This window comes from Typopeltis vanoorti, chromosome 19 (genome assembly GCF_054136105.1).
Source record: "Typopeltis vanoorti isolate ZY-2024b chromosome 19, IOZ_Tvanoo_1.0, whole genome shotgun sequence".
NCBI classification, from domain to species: domain Eukaryota; kingdom Metazoa; phylum Arthropoda; class Arachnida; order Uropygi; family Thelyphonidae; genus Typopeltis; species Typopeltis vanoorti.
The window spans coordinates 63,246,593-63,267,430 of NC_143567.1; the positions used below are offsets into that span (position 1 = coordinate 63,246,593).

At 33.5% G+C, this 20,838-nt stretch overlaps 1 protein-coding gene across 3 annotated transcripts in view; it reads left to right on the plus strand.

Annotated features, from left to right (window-relative positions):
• The window catches only part of c12.2 (von Willebrand factor A domain-containing protein c12.2), a 550,347-nt gene that overhangs the window by 131,756 nt on the left and 397,753 nt on the right, over window positions 1-20,838 (plus strand). For all 3 annotated transcript variants that reach the window (XM_090409563.1, XM_090409565.1, XM_090409564.1), the window contains exons 11-12: window positions 4,981-5,085; window positions 10,713-10,829. In XM_090409563.1, coding sequence (XP_090265689.1) covers window positions 4,981-5,085; window positions 10,713-10,829 — 222 coding nt within the window. The remainder of the gene's footprint in view (window positions 1-4,980; window positions 5,086-10,712; window positions 10,830-20,838) is intronic.

The window sequence follows — 20,838 nt, forward strand, 5'->3', positions numbered from 1 at the left end:
AGTATATTACAAAATTTAAATGCAAACACTGCTGTAGGTTTAGATGGAATATCAGCCAGGGTGTTGCGTAAATGTGCAAAGGAATTGTCAAACTTCTCTTACTTGGTTATTTAACTTAAGTTTGAACTCTGGTATGATTCCTAGGGAGTGGAAGGAAGGCAAAGTAGTTTTTTTTACATAAAGGTGGCTCTAAAACTGCGGTAGTTAATTACAGACCAATCACTATCTCGGGAGTGGTAGTAAAAGTATTGGAAAAGTTGTTAAAGACAAAATTCAAGAATGGGTGGATCAGGATATGATACTCTATATTGGCCAACATGGTTTTGTTAAAGGTCGATCCTGCCTTAGCAATTTATTAACTTTTTATAATAGAATGACATCTGAGTTGGACAAAGGAAATGGCTACACAGTAGTACTTTTGGATTTTGCTAAAGCTTTTGACAGGATACCCCACACTGTTGCTCAAATTGGAGCAGATGAGGATGGATATTAAGCTGGTGATATGGATAGGAGAATTGCTCAGGGAGAGATATCAAAAGGTGGTGTATGGAGGAGCAGAGTCCAGGATGAGGCAGGTGACCAGTGGTGTGCCTCAGGGCTCTGTGCTTGGACTATTGTTGTTTAATTTGTATATAAATGATATAGGAAATGGCTTAAAAGGAGATATTAAATTGTTTGCTAATGATGCAAAGTTGGGTAGTGCAATAAAAAATCAAGCTGATGTTGAGAGTTTGCAGGATGATTTAAATAAGCTGGTAAAATGGGCAAAAGGAAATGGATGTTAGTTCAATGTGGAAAAGTGGAAGGTTATGCATTTTGTGATTAAAAGATTACCAGCTGTGCGCTACATTGATGGAACAGTACTCCAAGAGATTGATGAGACTAGGCACTTGGGGATGTTGGTAAATAGAGAGATGAAGTTCAGAGGACACATTGCTAAGGTGTCCAAGATTGCACATAGGATTACTTGGTTATTAAGGAACACACTAACATCCAGAGATAAAGAGATTATTATTCCCCTTTATAATGCGTTGATACTTCTACATTTGGATTACTGTGCTCAGGTCTGGTCACCTGGATTCCATGACCAGACCTGAGAGTGACTAAGTTGGCGAGTGATGTATAAAATGCTCCCTACATAGATAGATTGAGAGCTTGTGGATTGCAGAGGTTGATTGATAGGCAGAGGAGAGGAGATATGATAGAAACATTTAAATTACTAAAAGGTTTTTATAAGGTTGATGCAGGTGAAATGTTTCAACTGTGTGATAGTGATGGAAGAAAAAGAGGTCATTCCTGGAAATTAAGGAAAAGTGTGGTTGACAAGGATGTGAGAACGAGGTTTTTCGCCTGGAGGGTGGTGAATGAGTGGAATGCATTGCCTGATTCAGTTGTAAGTTCTTTGTCTGTAAATGAATTCAAGAAGAGATATGATAGATATTGTTTTGATAGTTTGGGTCTCCTGCGAAGAGTCTACTGACTCCATGGAGATAACCGTAATAATAATAATTATCAATAAAAAAAAAGACTTTGAAAACAGATAGGAGCTTGGAAACCATCAGCTGTGTTCTGAATGGAGATCCTATAAAAAAGTAAAAACATTTCAGTTCTTTATGTGGAATTTTTAGTAAAGATGGCAAAGTAAATGAAACGGATCTGAGAAGTAGGTTAGAAATAAGTTAATTAGAGAACAGACATGACATCTCTGAGAAAAAACAGAAGTGAACAGATCAGCGGCAGAATCTTAAAAATTAAAATAAATATTAGGAAGTAACTTTACATTGTTACCATTCAGGAATGTGTGAGCAGAACTAAGTGATATGGTCACTTAAACAGTATGGGAGTGGAAAGGTTGGCAAGACAGATGTTTAATGTCAGATGGCAGGGGGAAAAAAAGACCCTGAAGAAGATCATAGTTAAATGGATTGATGCATTTATAAGTGCCTTGGAAGTCAGAAATATAAGATCTGACAGTATTGAGGTCCTGACAAATAACAAATTTGGAGGAAATTAATAATGTAAAATTATCGTGTATACTATCATAGTATTCAGTACATTCAGGGTACATATTAGGAGTTTAATAATGATAAAGAATCAGACCTAATGATCAGCTTTAACATGTCTTTATTTAGGTAAAATTCCTATATTAGTGGGACAGCACTGCATCTTCTACATATGAATTTTCTTTCTGTCCTTGTAAAATTATTTGATTATTGTTAATTTTGGATATTTCTCCTTTAGAGACAAATTTATATGCAGATAGTAAGCTTTGTGTTGAGTATACTAATTACACCTTAGTCAACTATTTTCTTGGATATTTTGAATGTATTCTTAGCACCATGGAAACGTTTGCACTCTGGATTAAATTTTTTTTTTTTTTTACGAAACAGTTAATCTGAGATTATAATTCACCTTAAACAACTGATGGTAATCTTTCAATTTTGGCTGATATTCTTATTAAAATACATCCTCTGATGGCACTACAATTTACTGCAGACACAGCAGTGAATGAACAGAAGTCAGAAGCTATTAAAACATTTTTAGAAAGAACTTGATCTGATTAAATGTATCTATTTTTCCCCTCTAGTTGGCACAGCATATTTAAATAAGCACATAACCCTGTAACTTGGAATATTCGGCATATCTTGTTTCATTAAGTTCACAATGTCTCTGAATAAATAAATTCTGAAATTCTGAGAAATGTCAGTTTCCATGGTGCATTCCGACCAGTATTAAAATTATTTTCACTCATTGCACTTTTAAAAGAAAAAGCAAATCTGTTGCATCATCAAGGCATTTACACTTTTCCTACTTATGTAATTGACTTATTTTAGTCCCCTTGAAAAAACATGCATAAATTTACAGAAATGAGCATAAAGACTATTCCCTCTCAAGAATAAGAATATTCAGCCTTGTAAAGCATGCTATTGACAAGCACATGCAGTGTCTTAGAAAAAGGCAATCTGACATTTTTTTATATGAAAAAAAAATACAAAACAAATTTTTATATTAAAAACTTTTTAAAGAAGGCTGTGAGGCTCTTCATCACATGCCTAAACTTAACAGAAAGACATTTATAAAACTTACAGTTTTTAGAAGTTATTTTGAATACTGATCATGACTGCTACTCTCATAATAAATTTCACTTTAATAATACACATTGACTGAAGCACTCAGTCAGTATATCGGTGTTGTATTAAAATTATTTATATAAGCAAATCAGTTATTTGCATCAAGCTAATTGTCAGTTGTTGCTGAAGTTGTCTCTCAGTGAGAGTAAATCTTGACTGTGTCCTTAATTTACAGTCATGATTGTAGAATAACCATGATATTATAGGATTTTTATTAATACAGGGCTATTGATTATTGTCTTACTCTCCCATATAGGTAAATCATTTTTTTTAGCTATAGGATATAAAGAAGAAATACTGCATCTCTTAAAATGCATTTAGCTCATTTGCATTTTGATTATGAATGTTGGATGTAAAAATGAAATTGATGGAAAATAAAGAAAGTGAATATTGCATAAATATATGTTTAAATAGTCAAGTAAATTTGACTATTTAAACAACAGATCAGAAGTAAAGTGGAACATAAAGCATGCACATGTCTGAAAATAATACATGGAATATATGATTTGAGCTAATCATGATGATCCATTTCTAATTTAATATACTAATATAATGAAGAGCACAAAACATCAAAAATCCACTCATTGTTATTAAATGAAATTGGGTGGATATATATATATGTAGGTAATAAGTAAAGCAGACACAATAATATGCTACTACAAGGCTCTTTTCAAAAGCTCTTTTCTGCCCATCCACATGCATCTCCAGCTTGATTGATGTAATAGCTTCCTCTTTCACTGCAATTGTAAGCTAGACTGAGTACTTATCAGTACTCAGTTCTTTTACTTTTCTTTTATTTTTCAAAGTTCATACAGGAATAGGAAAACTTGACTAGTTATTTAGTTTATTCAACTTAAAACAATAATGAAAATGCATCTCTACTTGTAATGATTAAAACTAGTTCAGTAGTATACCAAGAGCTCAAAAGGAAGAGCCCTAAGGGATTAAAGGGAATTCAGTTCAAAAAGGTTTCACATATGTAAGGAGAATTTTTTTTTTTTTTTTTTTGTAATTATCATTTGAAATTATGATTTTTTTTTTAGATCAATCACTGCTGATTGGAATGTTTCAGGACTCTGGCATTTGGACAGATTGAGGAGAGCTCGTGTAATTGGGTCTTGCAGAACTTGGTGGGTAGGAGGAAGAGAGGTGATATTGAGACATACAAATTGGTGAGAGGTACCAGATAGATACTGGGGCATTATCACACATGTATTGGGAGAATGAGAGATTATCCCCAGAAATATATGAAGTCATATGAGTATGGAAATGAAAAAGAGATATTCTGCATGCCAGGTGATGGAGTTGGTGGTGAATGCTCCAGTGTTGAATGTCTTCGAGAAAGGTATGATAATCATTATGGTCTCAGTATTTGATCTCCTGCAATGCATCTTGCAAACTGCAATGCAAACTCCATGGAGGCTTGGAAGTAATACTGATCCAACAGCTCAAGTTATAGTAATGAAATCAAACTAATTAAAAAAAAAGTCATTGATATGCTTAGATATAAAAGCAATAATGAAATTTTTCATATATCTATATTTTCTCCCTTGAAAATTTGGTGACCTCATGTGATGGTTATCTGAGTCTTCCCTTTATCTTAATTAGGCATCATTATCATTTAATTTTAATCAATTGATTTTAATTAATCAGTTTTATTATTTAATTTTAACCAAAAAACAAAAAAGTCATTCTTTCAACTCACCTCTTGATTTGTATAAAACAAATCATAAGGTGAGTTGTAAGGTGCAACATTTTAAAGAAATATTTTACATTTTTAAAGTTTTATCATGTTTTATTTTCATTATTGCTATGACAAAAATATATAAATTATTTTTTATTATTACAGGCTCATATACCTACACTTTCTGCATCTCAAATTATTGAAAGGTTATATCCCTACAAACTCCTAATGGGGAAGGATGGCATCCAAGCAGTAGAAGAGTCACTTAAGGTAATAAAAAATTTTCAAGATGTGTGATATATTCATGCAGGTTAAATATTTGTAATTTTGTTTTAATTTTTGAACACACTTTTGTTCTCTATTTAAACATAAGTATAATAATCTACACATGAGTACAGTAATCTGCTATTTATCCATTCTCATTGGGAAATGAAGGTTTTGAATGTATAGCTGAAGAATTTGAAGTATAGCTGAAGATTGTTAGGTTGAATTAGTGTGCACTGCAAGAAAGGCTATTATCTCAGGATAAGTAATGAATATTACATGCTATTGTTGAATTAAAATATAATCTATGAAACTTCAGTTAGTTTCTTTTATATGAAAAACATAAATATTAGTAGTAAGCAGGGCTTTTTTCCAGCTGGAACGCGTTCCGGTAAATGTTTAGGACTTTAATGGTCCCTAAACGCATATTTTATAAGTATTTCAAAACTAGGACTGCCTCCATTTTAAATTCTTAATTATGGTCGTTGACAACATACATTAAGGGTCATCTTTGGTTCAAACAATCTAGTGCTGCCATCTTGTGTTGTTGACACTGAATCTCGAAGATCGAAGTTTTCAATTAGAATCGATAGTCAGCTGGAAGTTACGGTAGTTACTGGAATCGGAACTGCTATGTGAACAAGCATACAAGTAGACATTCTGTACGCAAGTAGAGTCGTACTTTTTCAACGTGGATGAGCGAGGTTAACATGTTTCATGGCAGTTTCACCAGTGAAACTGCCATGAAACATGTTTCACCACAATGAATAGTAAAATAACACAATTTTTTTCTTCTGCTCCTGCAACTAAAAAGTTATAGCTCAAACAGTAAGTGTAGTGATAGTGATGGGGCAGAAACAGAACTGATGGAGAGTGATACAAAAACTGGAGGGATAAAACACTTCACTTCTACGGATGCTACAACGAGTAAAGACGCTCAAGAAGATCTGCCTGACTGTTTTACTGTAGAACAAAAAAGCTGATTTTTGCAACAAAAATGAATGGCTGTTTGTGGAGAATAAAAACATTGGCTGTAAAATATATAAGGAAATTACAAGTGGGAGTAGAAAGGAATAAGCAAGGTATGAATATTTCAAACCCATGGACAAATATTAAAATTTCTCATTATGGTACGAATAAAAAAAGAGCAAATGACTTCACCACGTAAAAAAATGCACGATCATAAGAACAGTTCAGCTTACATTGTTGCTGCTAAAATTATAGAATCTGCAAAAGAATGAAAATGGTAGGCAGCTTATTCAAAAGCATTTGAACACGAGAAAGAAGTCACTTGACTTCTTCAGAATCTTCAGAACAGCATATAAAGTAGTAAAGAAAACACAGGCTTTCAATAACTTTGAATCAGATATTGACCTCCAAGAATTGAATGGCAGTGACATGGGTCGAATTCTACATTCTACATATGCTTGTATGAATATAACAAATCACACTGGAACTGAAATAAAAAAAATCCTTTTTAAAAAAATAATAGAGTTAAACTGTGAAATTTCCCTTTTGATTGACGAAAGCATCCCTATTAGCCAGTTGTCATCATTAATAATATATGTACGCTCAATGCTATCTGATATGGAGCAGCACACAAATATTTTTATTGACACTGTAGAGTTAGAAAATGTATCCGCACAAGGTATTTTCCATAGCTTGGTGAATACCCTTAATGAATTGGGGTTTCTTATTTGATGATTATTTGAAGAAAAATCTTGTTGCCATTGCCTGTGATGGAGCAGCTGTGATGTTGGGTATGAAAAAAGGAGTAGTGGCTTTGATTAAGGAACGTCATCTTCACATTTTAGTTTGGCATTGTGCCCACCATAGACTCGATCTCTCTGTTGGTAATGTTGTAAAAGAAGACTTTCCGGAACAAATCAACCACTTTCAAGTCATTTCTTGACAAACTTTACTGTCTCTATCACCAGTCACCCAAAAATGTCAGAGAACTAGGCAAAGTAGTTGAAGATCTTGACAAGGAAATCTTCAAAATTGGAAGACTTTTAAGTACACGTTGGGTGGCTTCTAGTTTTAGAAGTGTTTTGCTGTGTAGAAAGATTATGAAGCACTTGTGGCTCATTTTACAACAGCAAAACAAGATGAAAACAGAGACAAGTCTGAAAGAGTAATGTATGATGGCCTTTGGAAGAAAATAACAAGTGTTGATTTTTGTTTTGGATCTTTGATTGATGTGTGATGCTCTCCAAAACTTGTCAGAGCTTATTGTTGAAATGCAAGCAAGGGATATTACACTCAACAAAGCTCATAGCAGTATATCAAGGCAGGAAAGCCAATGGCAGGCCTTTTTATTGTGAAGCTGTACAAGCAGTTGAAAGGAGTGACTTTGGAGAAGATGGTAACCAGTCATCAACAAATGTGAATTATTCTCTTGATCCTACAAAATTTTATGACTGCTTGAAACAACAAATGGAAAATTACCATCTATCTGCAGAAGAGATGCAAATTCCATAATGGAATACAAAAGTGTTGTATCCAGAATGTTGGCCAGACAGTGCTGAAAGGAATGTTACTTTCAGTGAGACTGAAGTGGAGAGTTTGTGTAAGAGTCTAAGAATTCCAGAATGACAGGCTGTTAGAGATTTTTGTGAATTCCTGACAGAGAAGAAACTGCCTGCTGCACTATTGCAGTTAATAAACACTATCAACAGCATCCACATCTCTACTGCTGAATATGAGAATGGCTTTTCCCAGATGAACCTGATTATCACACCGAAAAGAGCTTCTCTACAAATGAGTACACTGATGTTCATCAAGTTGGTTAAGCCTCCTCTGCCTGTTTTTCACCCCTTACCATTTGTCAATTCCTGGTTCCTGAAAGGCAGACATCAGCAACAGACACGAAGAGTAAGGAATGAACTTGTGAAGATGGCAACACGTGTGATGAGCCCGATTTGGAAGCTATTGTGAAAATGAGTAGTTCACTCAGGATTTAATCTTGGCATGGCCAAGTTGAGTAGACGATTTGAGAATACACGCTACTCATCGCATATGACTTATGACTGAGGATCTACGATGATTGCTAATTCATAAGTAGTATAGAAATAGAAGACATGACATAACTTAAATAAAAAACATGAATTTTAATTAGGAAAGGATTTTTGGAAAATTTTCTAGAGTTTTTTCATTTTTGCTTTGGAGAGGGCCAGCCCCCCCCCCCTTTTGGGTGTGCCACTGGTGAAAATTAAAGTATTTTTTAAACTTTTTTTCACCTTTGCTTTAATGTTTTATGTTTTATTCCATATGATATATATATAATATCCATTTGTCAAAAATAAAAGAACAGGAGCTTCAAACTCCTGGTATGTTTCGATTTTCTGTGCTATGGGATGAGATTGTAGAGTTCCAGTAAACTTATATTTAGTAAAAAAGCCCTGGTAGTAAGTAACATTTTTTTAAAATGAAAATCTCACTTTTGAATTAGATAATTTGAGAGTCCCGCTCTAGAGAACAAATATAGTGCTTTTTTCCCAAGCCACTTGGAAAAAAAAAAAAAAAAAAAGCTGAAAAGCTTTATAAGGTCACCTCAATCTATAATAAACATACAATCTATAGGAGGGAGAGAGTAGTAACTTTATCCACACAGCTAACCAGGCTATCATGACAAATTAATACTAGAGGTCAATGGAGGATTACACAAATTGTGAAGCCTAACAGATGGATCACATTCAGTAAAATGGTGGCATAATACAATAGTAACTAGTTGAATTCTACTCTTGTCACTGAAAACAAGCAGCTGTTGGTAGATTGGACACAGGAATGCTTATACTGAAGATATAAGCAATTGAGTGAAGACCCATTATACTGATCACTCCTGATTTCACTTATTCTGTATTGATGATATGACCAAGGTAATATAATAATAATATGAATCAATTGACCTGTTGTGTTAGGTGTCAGCATTACAGACAGATAGTGCACATTTTCTTAACACTTAGGGATTTTCTTTATGCTGTTCATGTTGTTGTACCTATTTTATTGTGCTGCTTCTACTTTCCCTTTTTTATTATTCACTTTGTCTCTGTCTTTTTTTTCAATATTTACTATTGTTTTACAGGTAGACTTAGCAAAGAGAAGTACTGAGTCCCTTACCTTCAAAGCCTGTTGGTTATTTGTTTCCAGTACATAGCTTTGCAAGTAATGTGCAATGACTGAGTGCAGTGCAAGTATTCTTATTATACTTTGCTTGAACTTAGTCATGTGTGTGGTGCTAATTATGCAGTTTTTGTGATATATACATGGTATATCGAGAAATTATGCCATTTAAGAAATAAAGGAAAAAGAATAGCAGATACACAAAAATCACTGATAGCTACAAGTTTACGATTACTGAGATAAAAGTTGTGTTCCTTGTGATGACACTCCCATTCATAAAAAGTTGTAAGGTATACTAGATTGATCTCATACACTGCTTGGAAAGAAGTCAATGGACCCCCCCCCCCATGACAAGGTGCGTCATGTCATATAACGAGTCTTGCGCTTGTAACCAGTATAAATTAGAGGAATATGATTCTCCCAAGTCATTGCAACTGTGTTTGGGTGAAATGGCTGTGAGAAGGGAACTGGCAGAATTTGAAAATGGCATTGTGATAGGATGCCATATTGCAGGCCTAAATGTTCAGCAGATTGTTGACAAATTGGGCTCTCCCAGGTCAACAATCAGTGATACCATACTGAAATTGAAGAGCAGGGAGTCAACTTCAAGTGCTACCCGCAGTGGACAACTCACCACACTCACTGAATGTTACCATAGGATTCTGTGAAGGATAATATGTAAAAACTGCCATTCGTCGGTCAACACCTTGAATGCAGAGTTCCAGGAATGACTGGAACATGAATCTGCACAAAAGCATTCAGAACCGAGGCTCACAACATGGGTTTCCATGGGAGGACTGTAGTATGCAAGTCCCACATTACCCAAACCAACATGCAGTGTCATCTTTAAAGTCATCCTTATTTGTAAACTTTACCTGTAAGTTTGAGTACTTCGACTGGGTGCCTACTTTGGAGGCCCATCTGGAAGAGGGATATACGTTGCATTGTGGTCTGGGAAACACTTCCATTTGTCCCTTTGGTTAAATTCCATGATCAGTTGCATCAGTTTTTCACCTGTGGGTGCTTATTCACTATGAGCATCAGTGAGGTGTGGGCACCTGCCATTTACCCAGTGACTGATGTTCTTATCTGCTATTCTTCCTCTATTGGAACACCTTCAGCACTCTTCAAATAGCTTATAATATGATCAGTTTCCTGGATACTGCTACCCTTCAACTCCTACAATCATACTTTTCTTGAAGTTCATCAGATCACATCCCTGGTTCCATGTCATTCAGCAACTTCAAATTGAATAGTGCTTCTCACACCTCCAGCATAATGTATGCTGGCTTTTACCATGATAAGAATGCTATCTGGCAGGGTGGCCATTCCACCCTGCCAGATAGGATGGAATGGCCAGTTACAAAATACTGGGGGTAGTCCATAATATTTTAGTCCATAATTTGTTAGTCATAGTGAAAATTAGTCATAATTAGTCCATAATGAAAGATACTTTGTTATGGACCTACATTCACTATTGAGAAGTAAAATATATTATTTTTATTTTTTAGAAATTCATGCTTTATTCAGAAGTAACTAATCACTACAAAATAAAGAATGTTCTACCTGCAGAAAATCAAATGTTACCAGTTTTGGTAGACATTAATGGAAAAGAGTCCAACATTAAGGTAATTGTATATCTATTTTGTAATGTAATTTTGCTTGATTTCTTACTGCAGTGGAAAAAAAAAATTGAAATTCGTTAACAGTTTAGTAAATGAAAATTAAGAGTTAACCTTTTTAGTGTAATTTAATTTAGTTGATGAAAGTAATTAAACTAATAGTTTTTTTTTTTTTTTTTGCTTTTTAAACTCCACATTTTGATTGGCTTTTTTTGAGTGGTGTTAATTTTCACGTGCATTGAGCTGCTGAATTTAGTACTAACAGTTTGATGACAAGTTTGCTAGCCTGTTAACAGAGTGCTCTATAAAATAAACTTTCTGTTAAACTAGTTTTCTCTTGTTCTTACATCTTACTAACATTTTTCATTCAAGACTTCAGTTTTTCATTCATTGAAATCTTACTATTAGTATTAGGTACATGATAAGTTGACTGCTACATTTAATGCTTCTCATCTGAACATGTTTAAATCTAGGATATCCTGAAGTGGATCGACTTTTATTAATTCTCATTGCCTATGATTATTCACTGCAGCAGCATCATAGACTTTTATTAATTCTCTTTGCTTTTGATTATTCACTCAGAACTTTTCTCATCTGTTATAATTTTTTTTTTATAACTGTCTGATATTTCATAAATCTTGTAGGAAAACTGGGATTTGTAAACCAAAATAATAAAATTCTAATATAGAAAAGCAAATTGTAAAAAGTTTCATAATTCATAGTTATAAAACTTTTTTACAGTTTGCTTTTCTATATTAGAATTTTATTATTTTGGTTTTGTAACACATATGATTGACATTTATTGTCTGATTAGAAATTGAAATTTATGTTGAAATAAATGTAATGTATTTGAGTTTCATTGTAATTACCAGATATCACATAATTGTAATAATTTCAATGTTCTTTATTGTAATTCACAATTGTTACGTGTACTGTGATATCTGCTGTGCATTGTAAAGACATTCTCTTTTCGCCAATGATGATAATATGTCACTCTCAGCCATTACTGTTGAGTGTTTTCTACCACTGCATTGTCACTGCTTGTTTCATTTAGCAATCTTTCAAAGTATCCAGATATCTAGAATATCTTCAGTTTACATATCATCTTTGATTCCTTTTACAGTACTCTTTCCTCCATTTTTAAGCTTTTTCAATATCTTCCAGAACATTTTGCCACCTTCCTGATATTTATTTTCTATGTTCTTACCAAAGTCTTCCCATGACTTGTTTAGCTAGTTTTACGCATTGCTTTGCTTTCTTACATTTTTCTGTGTATTTTCTCAGAGCAAAAGGTGATGTGCTTGCCATAAACTTTCAGTGTGCTTGCTTCTTTTCCTTCAGTTCCTCTTTAACACCTGAGTCCACCATGGAGTCCTGATTTTTCTGTCCTTGCAGACTGCTTCACCATATGCTTCTCTGACTGAATTAGTCAATGTTTTCTTTGGGGTTTGCCACTGAATCTCCAAGTTTTTGTGCTTGTTTTCAGTTTCTTTCATTTTTTTCTTAAAAATGAAATCCAAACAAGCCGAATTTTTGTCATGTTTTTGGTTTGTCCATTTCAGTTTTGTTCATGTTCAATTCCTGAATTTTTTCTTTTTTCTTTCTTTTTTTTTTCCTTTTACCTGATACATATGTTTTCAAATATTGAATAACTTATTGTCAGGTAACTCTCTTTAGTCAAAATATTTACTTGGGGGAAAAAAAAATCTCCTCTACATGCTTCCATTCAACCACACTTTTTTTTTTTTTTTTTTTCAAATAAGTTACAAACTGTAACTCATTTGAAGTGCTTTAGCTCATCAAATTGCTTTCTCCATAGTTCCAAATATGACATGCAGTTGGTGTAGAATTTAAAGAACCATTCACCAAATCATTCCTTTGTATACTGGTGTTATTTAGTTTTATTTAGCAAAGAATTTAACGTTGGTGGAGCAAATGCAGAAGACATTTTTTTTCTTCTTCTAAATTATTGAAAGATCAAATCATTGTGTAGTTAATAGAAGAGCTAATCAACAAAGTGAATTTGAAAACCATGAAGTAACACTGTCGGTAACACTATTTTCATTTTGAAATAATATCGTTGCAAACAGGTGATGATGACTTAATTCAAAGGATGAATTATATTTGTATGAAAAACACAGTCATCATGAACACAGCTTCGGGTGATGCTAGCAAACTGACAAGCACATGAACTGTTTCAATTTTCTCACAAGATTTAAAAATAAATAAATAATTAAATTGCATCTTAAATATATTGACCAGCATTAATAAATGTTCAGATATTTTCTGGGAGATTTACTAATGCAGGATAGTATACAGTGTTAGAATCTGATGCAGTTGATCACTCTATATATGCTACTTCTGTTCTGCTGCCAGTCTTCCATGATAAGAAGAACTTGTTTATTTCACTCTTTCATCTATCAAAGTGCTTAATCTGAGTTTTGGAGAAGAACTGTGTAAACAAATGCTTCATCTAATTTTTATCTATGCATCTCATATAATAGACAAGTTTTTCATTTCTAATATCTGTGGAAGTATCTAGAAGAAGACTTACTATTGAAGTCTTTGATTGCCATAAAAAATTTGTGTTTAACAACATCAGCAGTAGAAACAGACACAAATTCTTTATATTTCATGTGATTTAAAATTTTTTGAAGTTATTAAATGGTTTATTGAATTTAGTTTTATAATAGGGCTGTATTGAAAAGGCAGTTCAAGTTTTCTGACCTTTTTAGAATGCATCTTTCTTTGGAAAGCAGCATATGTTTCCTGCAATTTCTGGCCAAGTCTATGTAACAGCATTTTTTTTACATAAACTGAAGTAAAGTCCTCAAAACCCTTGTAGTAATCTACAGTTTCTGTCAACAGTTCCAGGATATTATTTATACATTATACAATGAAACTTCAAAGCATAACCACTTGAATTCCTTGAGCCATTTGTTTTGAAATCATATCTTTATTGTTTCTAGTCACAACAGAACTTATTTCTTCAATGTTTTTAATATTTTCTGGTCCTTTACTTTGGCTCTCAGTTTTGCACTAAACTAAAAAGTGTAGTTTTCATTCTAATTTATTGTCCATAATGAAAGGTCAATTTATATAACTTATTCATAAAAATAATTCAGTAGGAAAGACAAATAATACAGTTTCCAAAAACAATAGAAAATGTTCAACACAAGCAGTGGAGTCAGGCTGACTTTTCACGAAAATGTCAATAATGTGATCTGGTCTATGGCTTGTCTTTGCAAGAATTTTAGCTGACACCTTTAACAAGCATTTTCGTCATGTGTGTTCAAGTATATAATTATACTACGCTAATTCATGTTGTAAATCGTTGTGAAAATAAGCCTATGCCAGTATTACTGCATATCTACTTAGGTTAAAGAGGACATTTGGAGAATTACATTTGGCAGTGAAATAAATAAAAATCCGTCTTTTTGAATTAATTTTTTAAGGGTTTCTTTGAATTTTATATGAATGGCGATGACTTGAACGTTATGCAAAATAAAATGTTGTTTTCAGACATAGGTACGCTTTACTTTATAACAGAAGGTAGAATTTGTGGATCTGTGGTCTCTGTTTGATGGAAAGAAGGATTTGCACAATGCTGATGGACTGCATCTAAATGGCTTTGGTGTTAGGTGTCTGGAGGGAGAGTTTTGTTTGCTGAGCATGCTGAAGTGCAAATTCAGAGAAACATAAGCAGGGTGGAAACAAGTGAGTTTATATGAAGCGAGAATGACTGTGAGGAATGACCAATGAGTGTGAGAATGACCAAGTGAGGAATCTAGTCTCTCAAGCAAAAATATTGAATAGGGTAGTCAATTCAGAAAGTATAGGTGTGTGTGTGGGGGGGGAATAAAGGGATACTGCAGTTTCTATATATAATGCCAGAAGTATCAGGAACAAGAGGGAGTATTTTTGGCATTGGTTAGTGCAACCTTAACAAAAGTTATAGGCATTAGTGAGACTTGGCTAATAGCAGATGATGATGTAGTTACAGGGATTGAATGTGAAGTGTTTAGTATTTTCAGGGAAGATAGGATGGAAAAAAGGAGAACTGCTGCTAATAGCAGATGAATTGGAGCCAAAAAAAAGAATATAAGACAGGCAGGAGGGTGGCTGTTCATTTGAAGCAATGTGGTGTGAGATTAAGGCCAGTAAGACAAAATATACAGGCAAGAGAGTTCCACAGATGATCTGGAAGACATGCATTGCCAAATTAGTACAATGAGTACAGGTCGAATGACTATTATGGGGAACTTCAACTATGGAGATATAGACAGGAAGGAAGAAAGATCACATGGTAGAAAAGAAATAGAATTTCTAGTCCTCTCCATCACATGCTGCTTTAAGTAATTATCTCTCAGCAGGTGTATAAAAGAGGTCCAATACTCTCCCACCACTAGTTGACCTGGTTATAAGATCAAGAACTATTCATAGCCAAGGTGACAACATTGCCTCCAATTGGTGAAAGTGACGATGTGGTCTTGCCATGGGAGATTATTAAACATGAGGAATATTCTATCAAGAAGGGATATTTGTGGAACTACAAGGCAGGTGATTATGATATGCTTAGGAAGAAGCTTAAATATGTACCATGGCTTAAAACACTGCTGGGTAAGAGTGTTAGAGCACATGGAATCTAGTTAAGGGTCATCTAGAGGCAGCAGTATTAAATTGTATACCTAGGGTAAGGAGGGTTAATTGTTAATTGGGTAGGAGTTAGATGGATGAGTAATAACATTAAGCAGAAGAAGAAAATTCTGTGGAGTGTATATAAAGAGAAAGATGACCATCAAACTCTTGAACAGTATAAGGCTCAGGCAAGAAAGGTGACTAGCATGGCAAGGAAGGCAAAATCAGATTATGAGAAGAATCTAGCCAAGCAAGAAAGGACATCCCAAAGAGTTCTTTTGTTATGTGGCAAGTAAGAGGAAGAATGACTATGGAAGATTAACCTTAATGAGTGATGATGGTCACGAGGAGACAGAAGTGGATAAAATAGTTGAGTTACTGAGTGACCACTTTGCAAGGGTATATCATCCTATTGTGGTTACTGCTTTAACTTATGTGACAGACATTAATGTGGGAACAGAGGTGGATGAATTGGAGGTTCTTAAGATATTGCATAATCTCAAGTAAATAAAGCTGTATGATTAAATGGGATATCAGCTAGGGTTTTGCAAGACTGTGCAAGGGAACTGGTAATGCCTTTGACTAGTTCTGTTTAATTTAAGTCTCAGCTTTGGTACAGTACCAAGGGAGTGGAAAGAGAACAAAATAATTCCTTTGCATAACTAAGGTTCTAAGACTGCAGTAACAAATTATAGACAATCAGTATCTCAGGCATGGTAGTAAAAGTACTAGAAATATTGGTAAAAACACAGAATTTAAGAATGGGTAGATAAAAATGATACTTTATGAGAGTCAACATGGTTTTGTGAAGGTCAGTGATGTCTTAGTAATTTACTAACTTTTTATAATAGAGTAACAGCTGAGTTGGATAAAGGAAATGACTACGCAATTATTTTTCTGGATTTTGCAAAAGCATTTGACAGAATACCACATAGAACTCAGTTATGCAAATTAGAACAAATGGGAATGGATATGACACTGGTTAAGTGGATAAGAGGGTGGCTGCTGAACAAATATTGAAAAGTGGTATATGGAATATACCACTTTTCAATATGTGGTATATGGAATATACCACTAGTGACCCTTCCCATTATGCATAGCATTTTACATGTCCTAAAGCGGGGGTATGCTTTGCATTATTGGATACATACTAAGGCAAGTGATATGAAGTCATTAGCTTCTATTTACAAGTAGCTCATACGTATATCATGTGCAAAACATTGTTTTCCTTCCTTGGATAAAGGATTAAAACCAAGTATATAATTTCTTGGCATCTTTTTAATGTATAGTAGAACCAAGGAAAATAAACTTTCAACATCTAGAATGAAAATAAATAAAAATCTCAAGATTTCTGTGTCCTCTGAAACCTCTTCATCCTCTTTTAATAAAAAGTTAAGTGTTTACAGATTCAGTGGTGTTTGTCCAGTGTATCTTATGTAGGACAAACAAGACAATGCATCAAAGATATTGAAAAGAAAACACAATCAGGACTAGGTTTTTTTTAATACAACAAATGACTGTCATCGAGTTCTTTGGTGAAGAACAGAAATGTTCTATGTTGATCACTGCAATTTTGTTCGAAAATTCAAAGAGGCTTTCAAAATATTCACTTATTCTCACTCAATATAGTAAAATCAACAAATGATCCTATGTAAAACGATCCTCCATCAAAAACTCGATCATACATATGATATACACTGTATGTTATTTAGTAAAAAAAAACCTCTTGAGTATGTTTTTATTATGCATTTAAATGTCCCCCCCCCTTTTTTTTTTTTTTTTTTTTTTTTTTTTTTTTTTTTTGTAATCCTAATTAATTTATTGCAATCTTCCTGAGGTAGTATACTACTGACTACACAAAATCTAGTCAAGAGCAGGGCTGCCACTCCTTGGGATTTTTCCCAAGATCTAGGGAATTTAGCTGCTACCTAGGGATCTAGGGATTGTTAATAAAAAAACTCCCAAATTTGAACAAAAGTTTGAATTTTAATATTTTTGTCATATTTTACTATTATATTCACGAATTTATTTATTTTTGATAAATCTGATAAACCATTTTTGCTCTGTTCTGGTTTCGTTTTCCCTTTCTTATCACACAGGTTTTACATTGTTACATACATATAGCGCAACCTCTTGCAGTGTTATCGTAAAGATCCTTGTGCTTGTACAGTGTTTGACAAATTGTTTAAATTATCAATATTTTTACTTATTTTCATATTTATGGTACTTCCAATCCAACCATATGGAGCCATCAAAGAAAAAACAGAAGTGGTATTCTCAAGCATTTAAAGAAGATTGGTTAAAATATCCGGAATTAAAAGATTGGCTGCAGCAAGACATGAACAGCAAAGATACCAGTTACTGTAGGTGTCGTAATATTACATTTAAAAACGCAAACAAATCTGCGCTAATAAAGCATAAAGATTCAGCCATACCTAAAAGTAATTATCAGTCTGCTAAGTCGACAGCTGTTATTACTCTTATTAATAACTTAATAAGTTATTAATAACTCTTATTGATAACTTAAGTTATTACTCTTTCTTATTAATAACAGCTGTTATTAATAAGAAAGCGTCAACAGAGGATAAACAGTTAACTAGGAGTGAGTTAATAATTGCTAGCTTCTTTTCTGAACAAAACATCCCATTTTCTCATGTTGATCATTTTGTAACGATGTGTAAATGCGCATTTCCAGATAGCCAAATTGCTGGAAAGTTGTCAATGAAGAAAACTAAACTTTCTTATGTTATTCAGGATGGAATATCATTCCATGAAAAGTCTCAACTTACCGAAATATCCAAGAATCAAAAATTTTCAATTATAATAGATGAAAGTACAGATATTTCTGTCACTCAAATCTTGGCTGTTGTTGTATGGTATTTTGATACAGATAAAAAAGATGTAGCTGATGCATACTAGACATAGTATGTGTAGAGAATGGAAGTGCTAAAAGTCTTTACAGTGCTGTCAAAACTCTTCTGCTGGATCATGGCATTCCCCTTAGAAATATCATTGGGTTTGGTAGTGATAACTATTCCTTCATGATGGGCGTTAACAGTGAATTTCAGAAACTGTTGAAAGATGACATCCCATCTGTTTTTGTGATGGGTTGCATTTGTCATTCATTTGCTCTATGCGAGTCATGCAGTCAGTGTTTTACCCTCATACTTAGAAGCTTTTCTAAAGGATTTAACCTCCTACTTTCTTCTGCAGTTCTAAGCAGCAAAGAGATTTTGTACTCATTCAAGAAGTTGCTGATATGGCTACACATAAAATTCCCAAACTTGCTCAAACCAGGTGGCTGTCGAGGGAAAAAATGGTATCAACTATTTTAGAACAGTATGATGCATTAGTTCTATACTTTCAAAATGAATCAAGGACAGATAAAATTGATAATGCAAAAAAAATTTGATACACTTACTGACCTTGGAACCAGACCAATGCTTTTTTCCCTTCAGTATATTCTTGAAAAAGTAAATAACTTAATATAGATTTTCGATCAGAGCATTTCAGGTTACACCAACTATTCCTAAATGTATCAACAGAATATCTCAATTTACTTAGTTGCTTCATTAAAGATGAGATTTTAAGAACAGCTGAATTATCAGAAATTGATTCAAGAAACCAAAACAACTATAAAAATGTCAATGATATTTACTTCGGTGGTAGAGCAATGGCACACTTAATTAGAAACTCTTTCGAAGATAATTCTATTTTGTTGAGATTTAAAAATGATTTTTAAAGGTTCTTGTGAAACTTTTCTTTATTTGCGATGTTGCAAATTTACGAATCTTGGACCCAAAAGTTGTTAGTGACCTTAGCCAGTCACCATCTACCATTATTCTTCTTGTTGATGATATTAGGTTAAACCAAATAGATGATGAGTGGAAAAGTTATTGTCTCGTAGCATCAGATCTGCCAATTCCTAAAGATATCGACATTCCTTGATATTGGCATTCATTGACTGACATAAAAGATGGCATGAAGAATAATAAATATGGTTTACTGTCATATTTTATGACAAATCTTACTATTCTGCCACATTCATCTGCATGCGTGGAGCGAATTTTCTCACAAGTGAATTGTATAAAAACAAAATTAGCTAATTCATTAAAAACAGAAACTGTGAGAGACAGAATCCTAGCAAAGCAGTGCTTAGTGAGACAAAATGCAACGTGTACTTCTTGGGAGCCACCGAAAACATTAATCAAGGAGTTGCAAAGTCACGCAGTTCATAATAGATATAAAAATCAACTTAATACCGCAAAGGGAATTTGATCAATTACCAGAAGATATTGGCGAAGAAGAGGGAGGAAATGTCAATTAAAGTAAGTTAAGCATGTATTCTTCGTATAATATAAACTTATAAAGAGAAAAAGAGAATTAATAAAAAAAAAAGGAGAAATTGTAAAATTTAAAGATGTAAAAGGTAAAATGAATTAAGTCTAATTATTAAATTATAGAATTATAATATAAACTTATACATATTTTTTAAAATGAAAGTATACTTTGTTACAGGAAAAGAGAAAGAGAGAATTAATAAAAAAAAATTAATAAAAAAAATGAGCAAATTTTTAAGTCATTTTTCTGGTCAGTTAGTAACTATTTAAATATCAATTTTTTATATTTTATATTATATTTTTAATTTATGTGTATTGTTTTAATTAAACCATCATCATCATCATCATCAAACTTCCGCCAAGTACCCTCAAGGGGTGTACAGGATATGATAGTACTAAATGAAAAAAATTACATCATTATTAATTTCCTGTCTACAATTTTCCTCCAAATCAGTCTGTTACTTGTCAAGACTCCAACATTATCAGATCTTATATTTCTATCGTCTAAAGCACTTTATACCGTATCAATCCACCTATATCTTGGTCTTCCTCTGGGTCGTTTTCCTCACAACCTGGCAGAGAACACTTGTTTTGCTAATCTATCTTTGCCCATTCTGTTTAAGTGACCATACCACCTGAGATTAGCTCTGTTAACACATTCCTGGATGCTGACAATGTCAAGTTCTTTCCTGATATCCTCGTTTTTAATATGATATTGCCATTGATGCCATCTGTTCATGCCTATAATCTTTCTCAGGACTCTCATATCTGTGGTCTCTAGTCTTTGGGCAAGTGTTTTACTTCTGACTCAGCTCTCAGATCTATAAGTTAAAACTGGTTTGAACACTGTCTTGTATATAGCTAATTTAGTGTTCCGACTAATTTCTCTCTTATTCCATATGAATTTATTCAATTGACTTCCCACCATACCAGCTTTGCTGATTCTGTTGTCTATTTCTATATTTAATTTACCATCTTCAGTAAAAATCGTGCCTAAATAGCTGAAATGTTTTACTTGTTCCACAGGTTCTCCATTC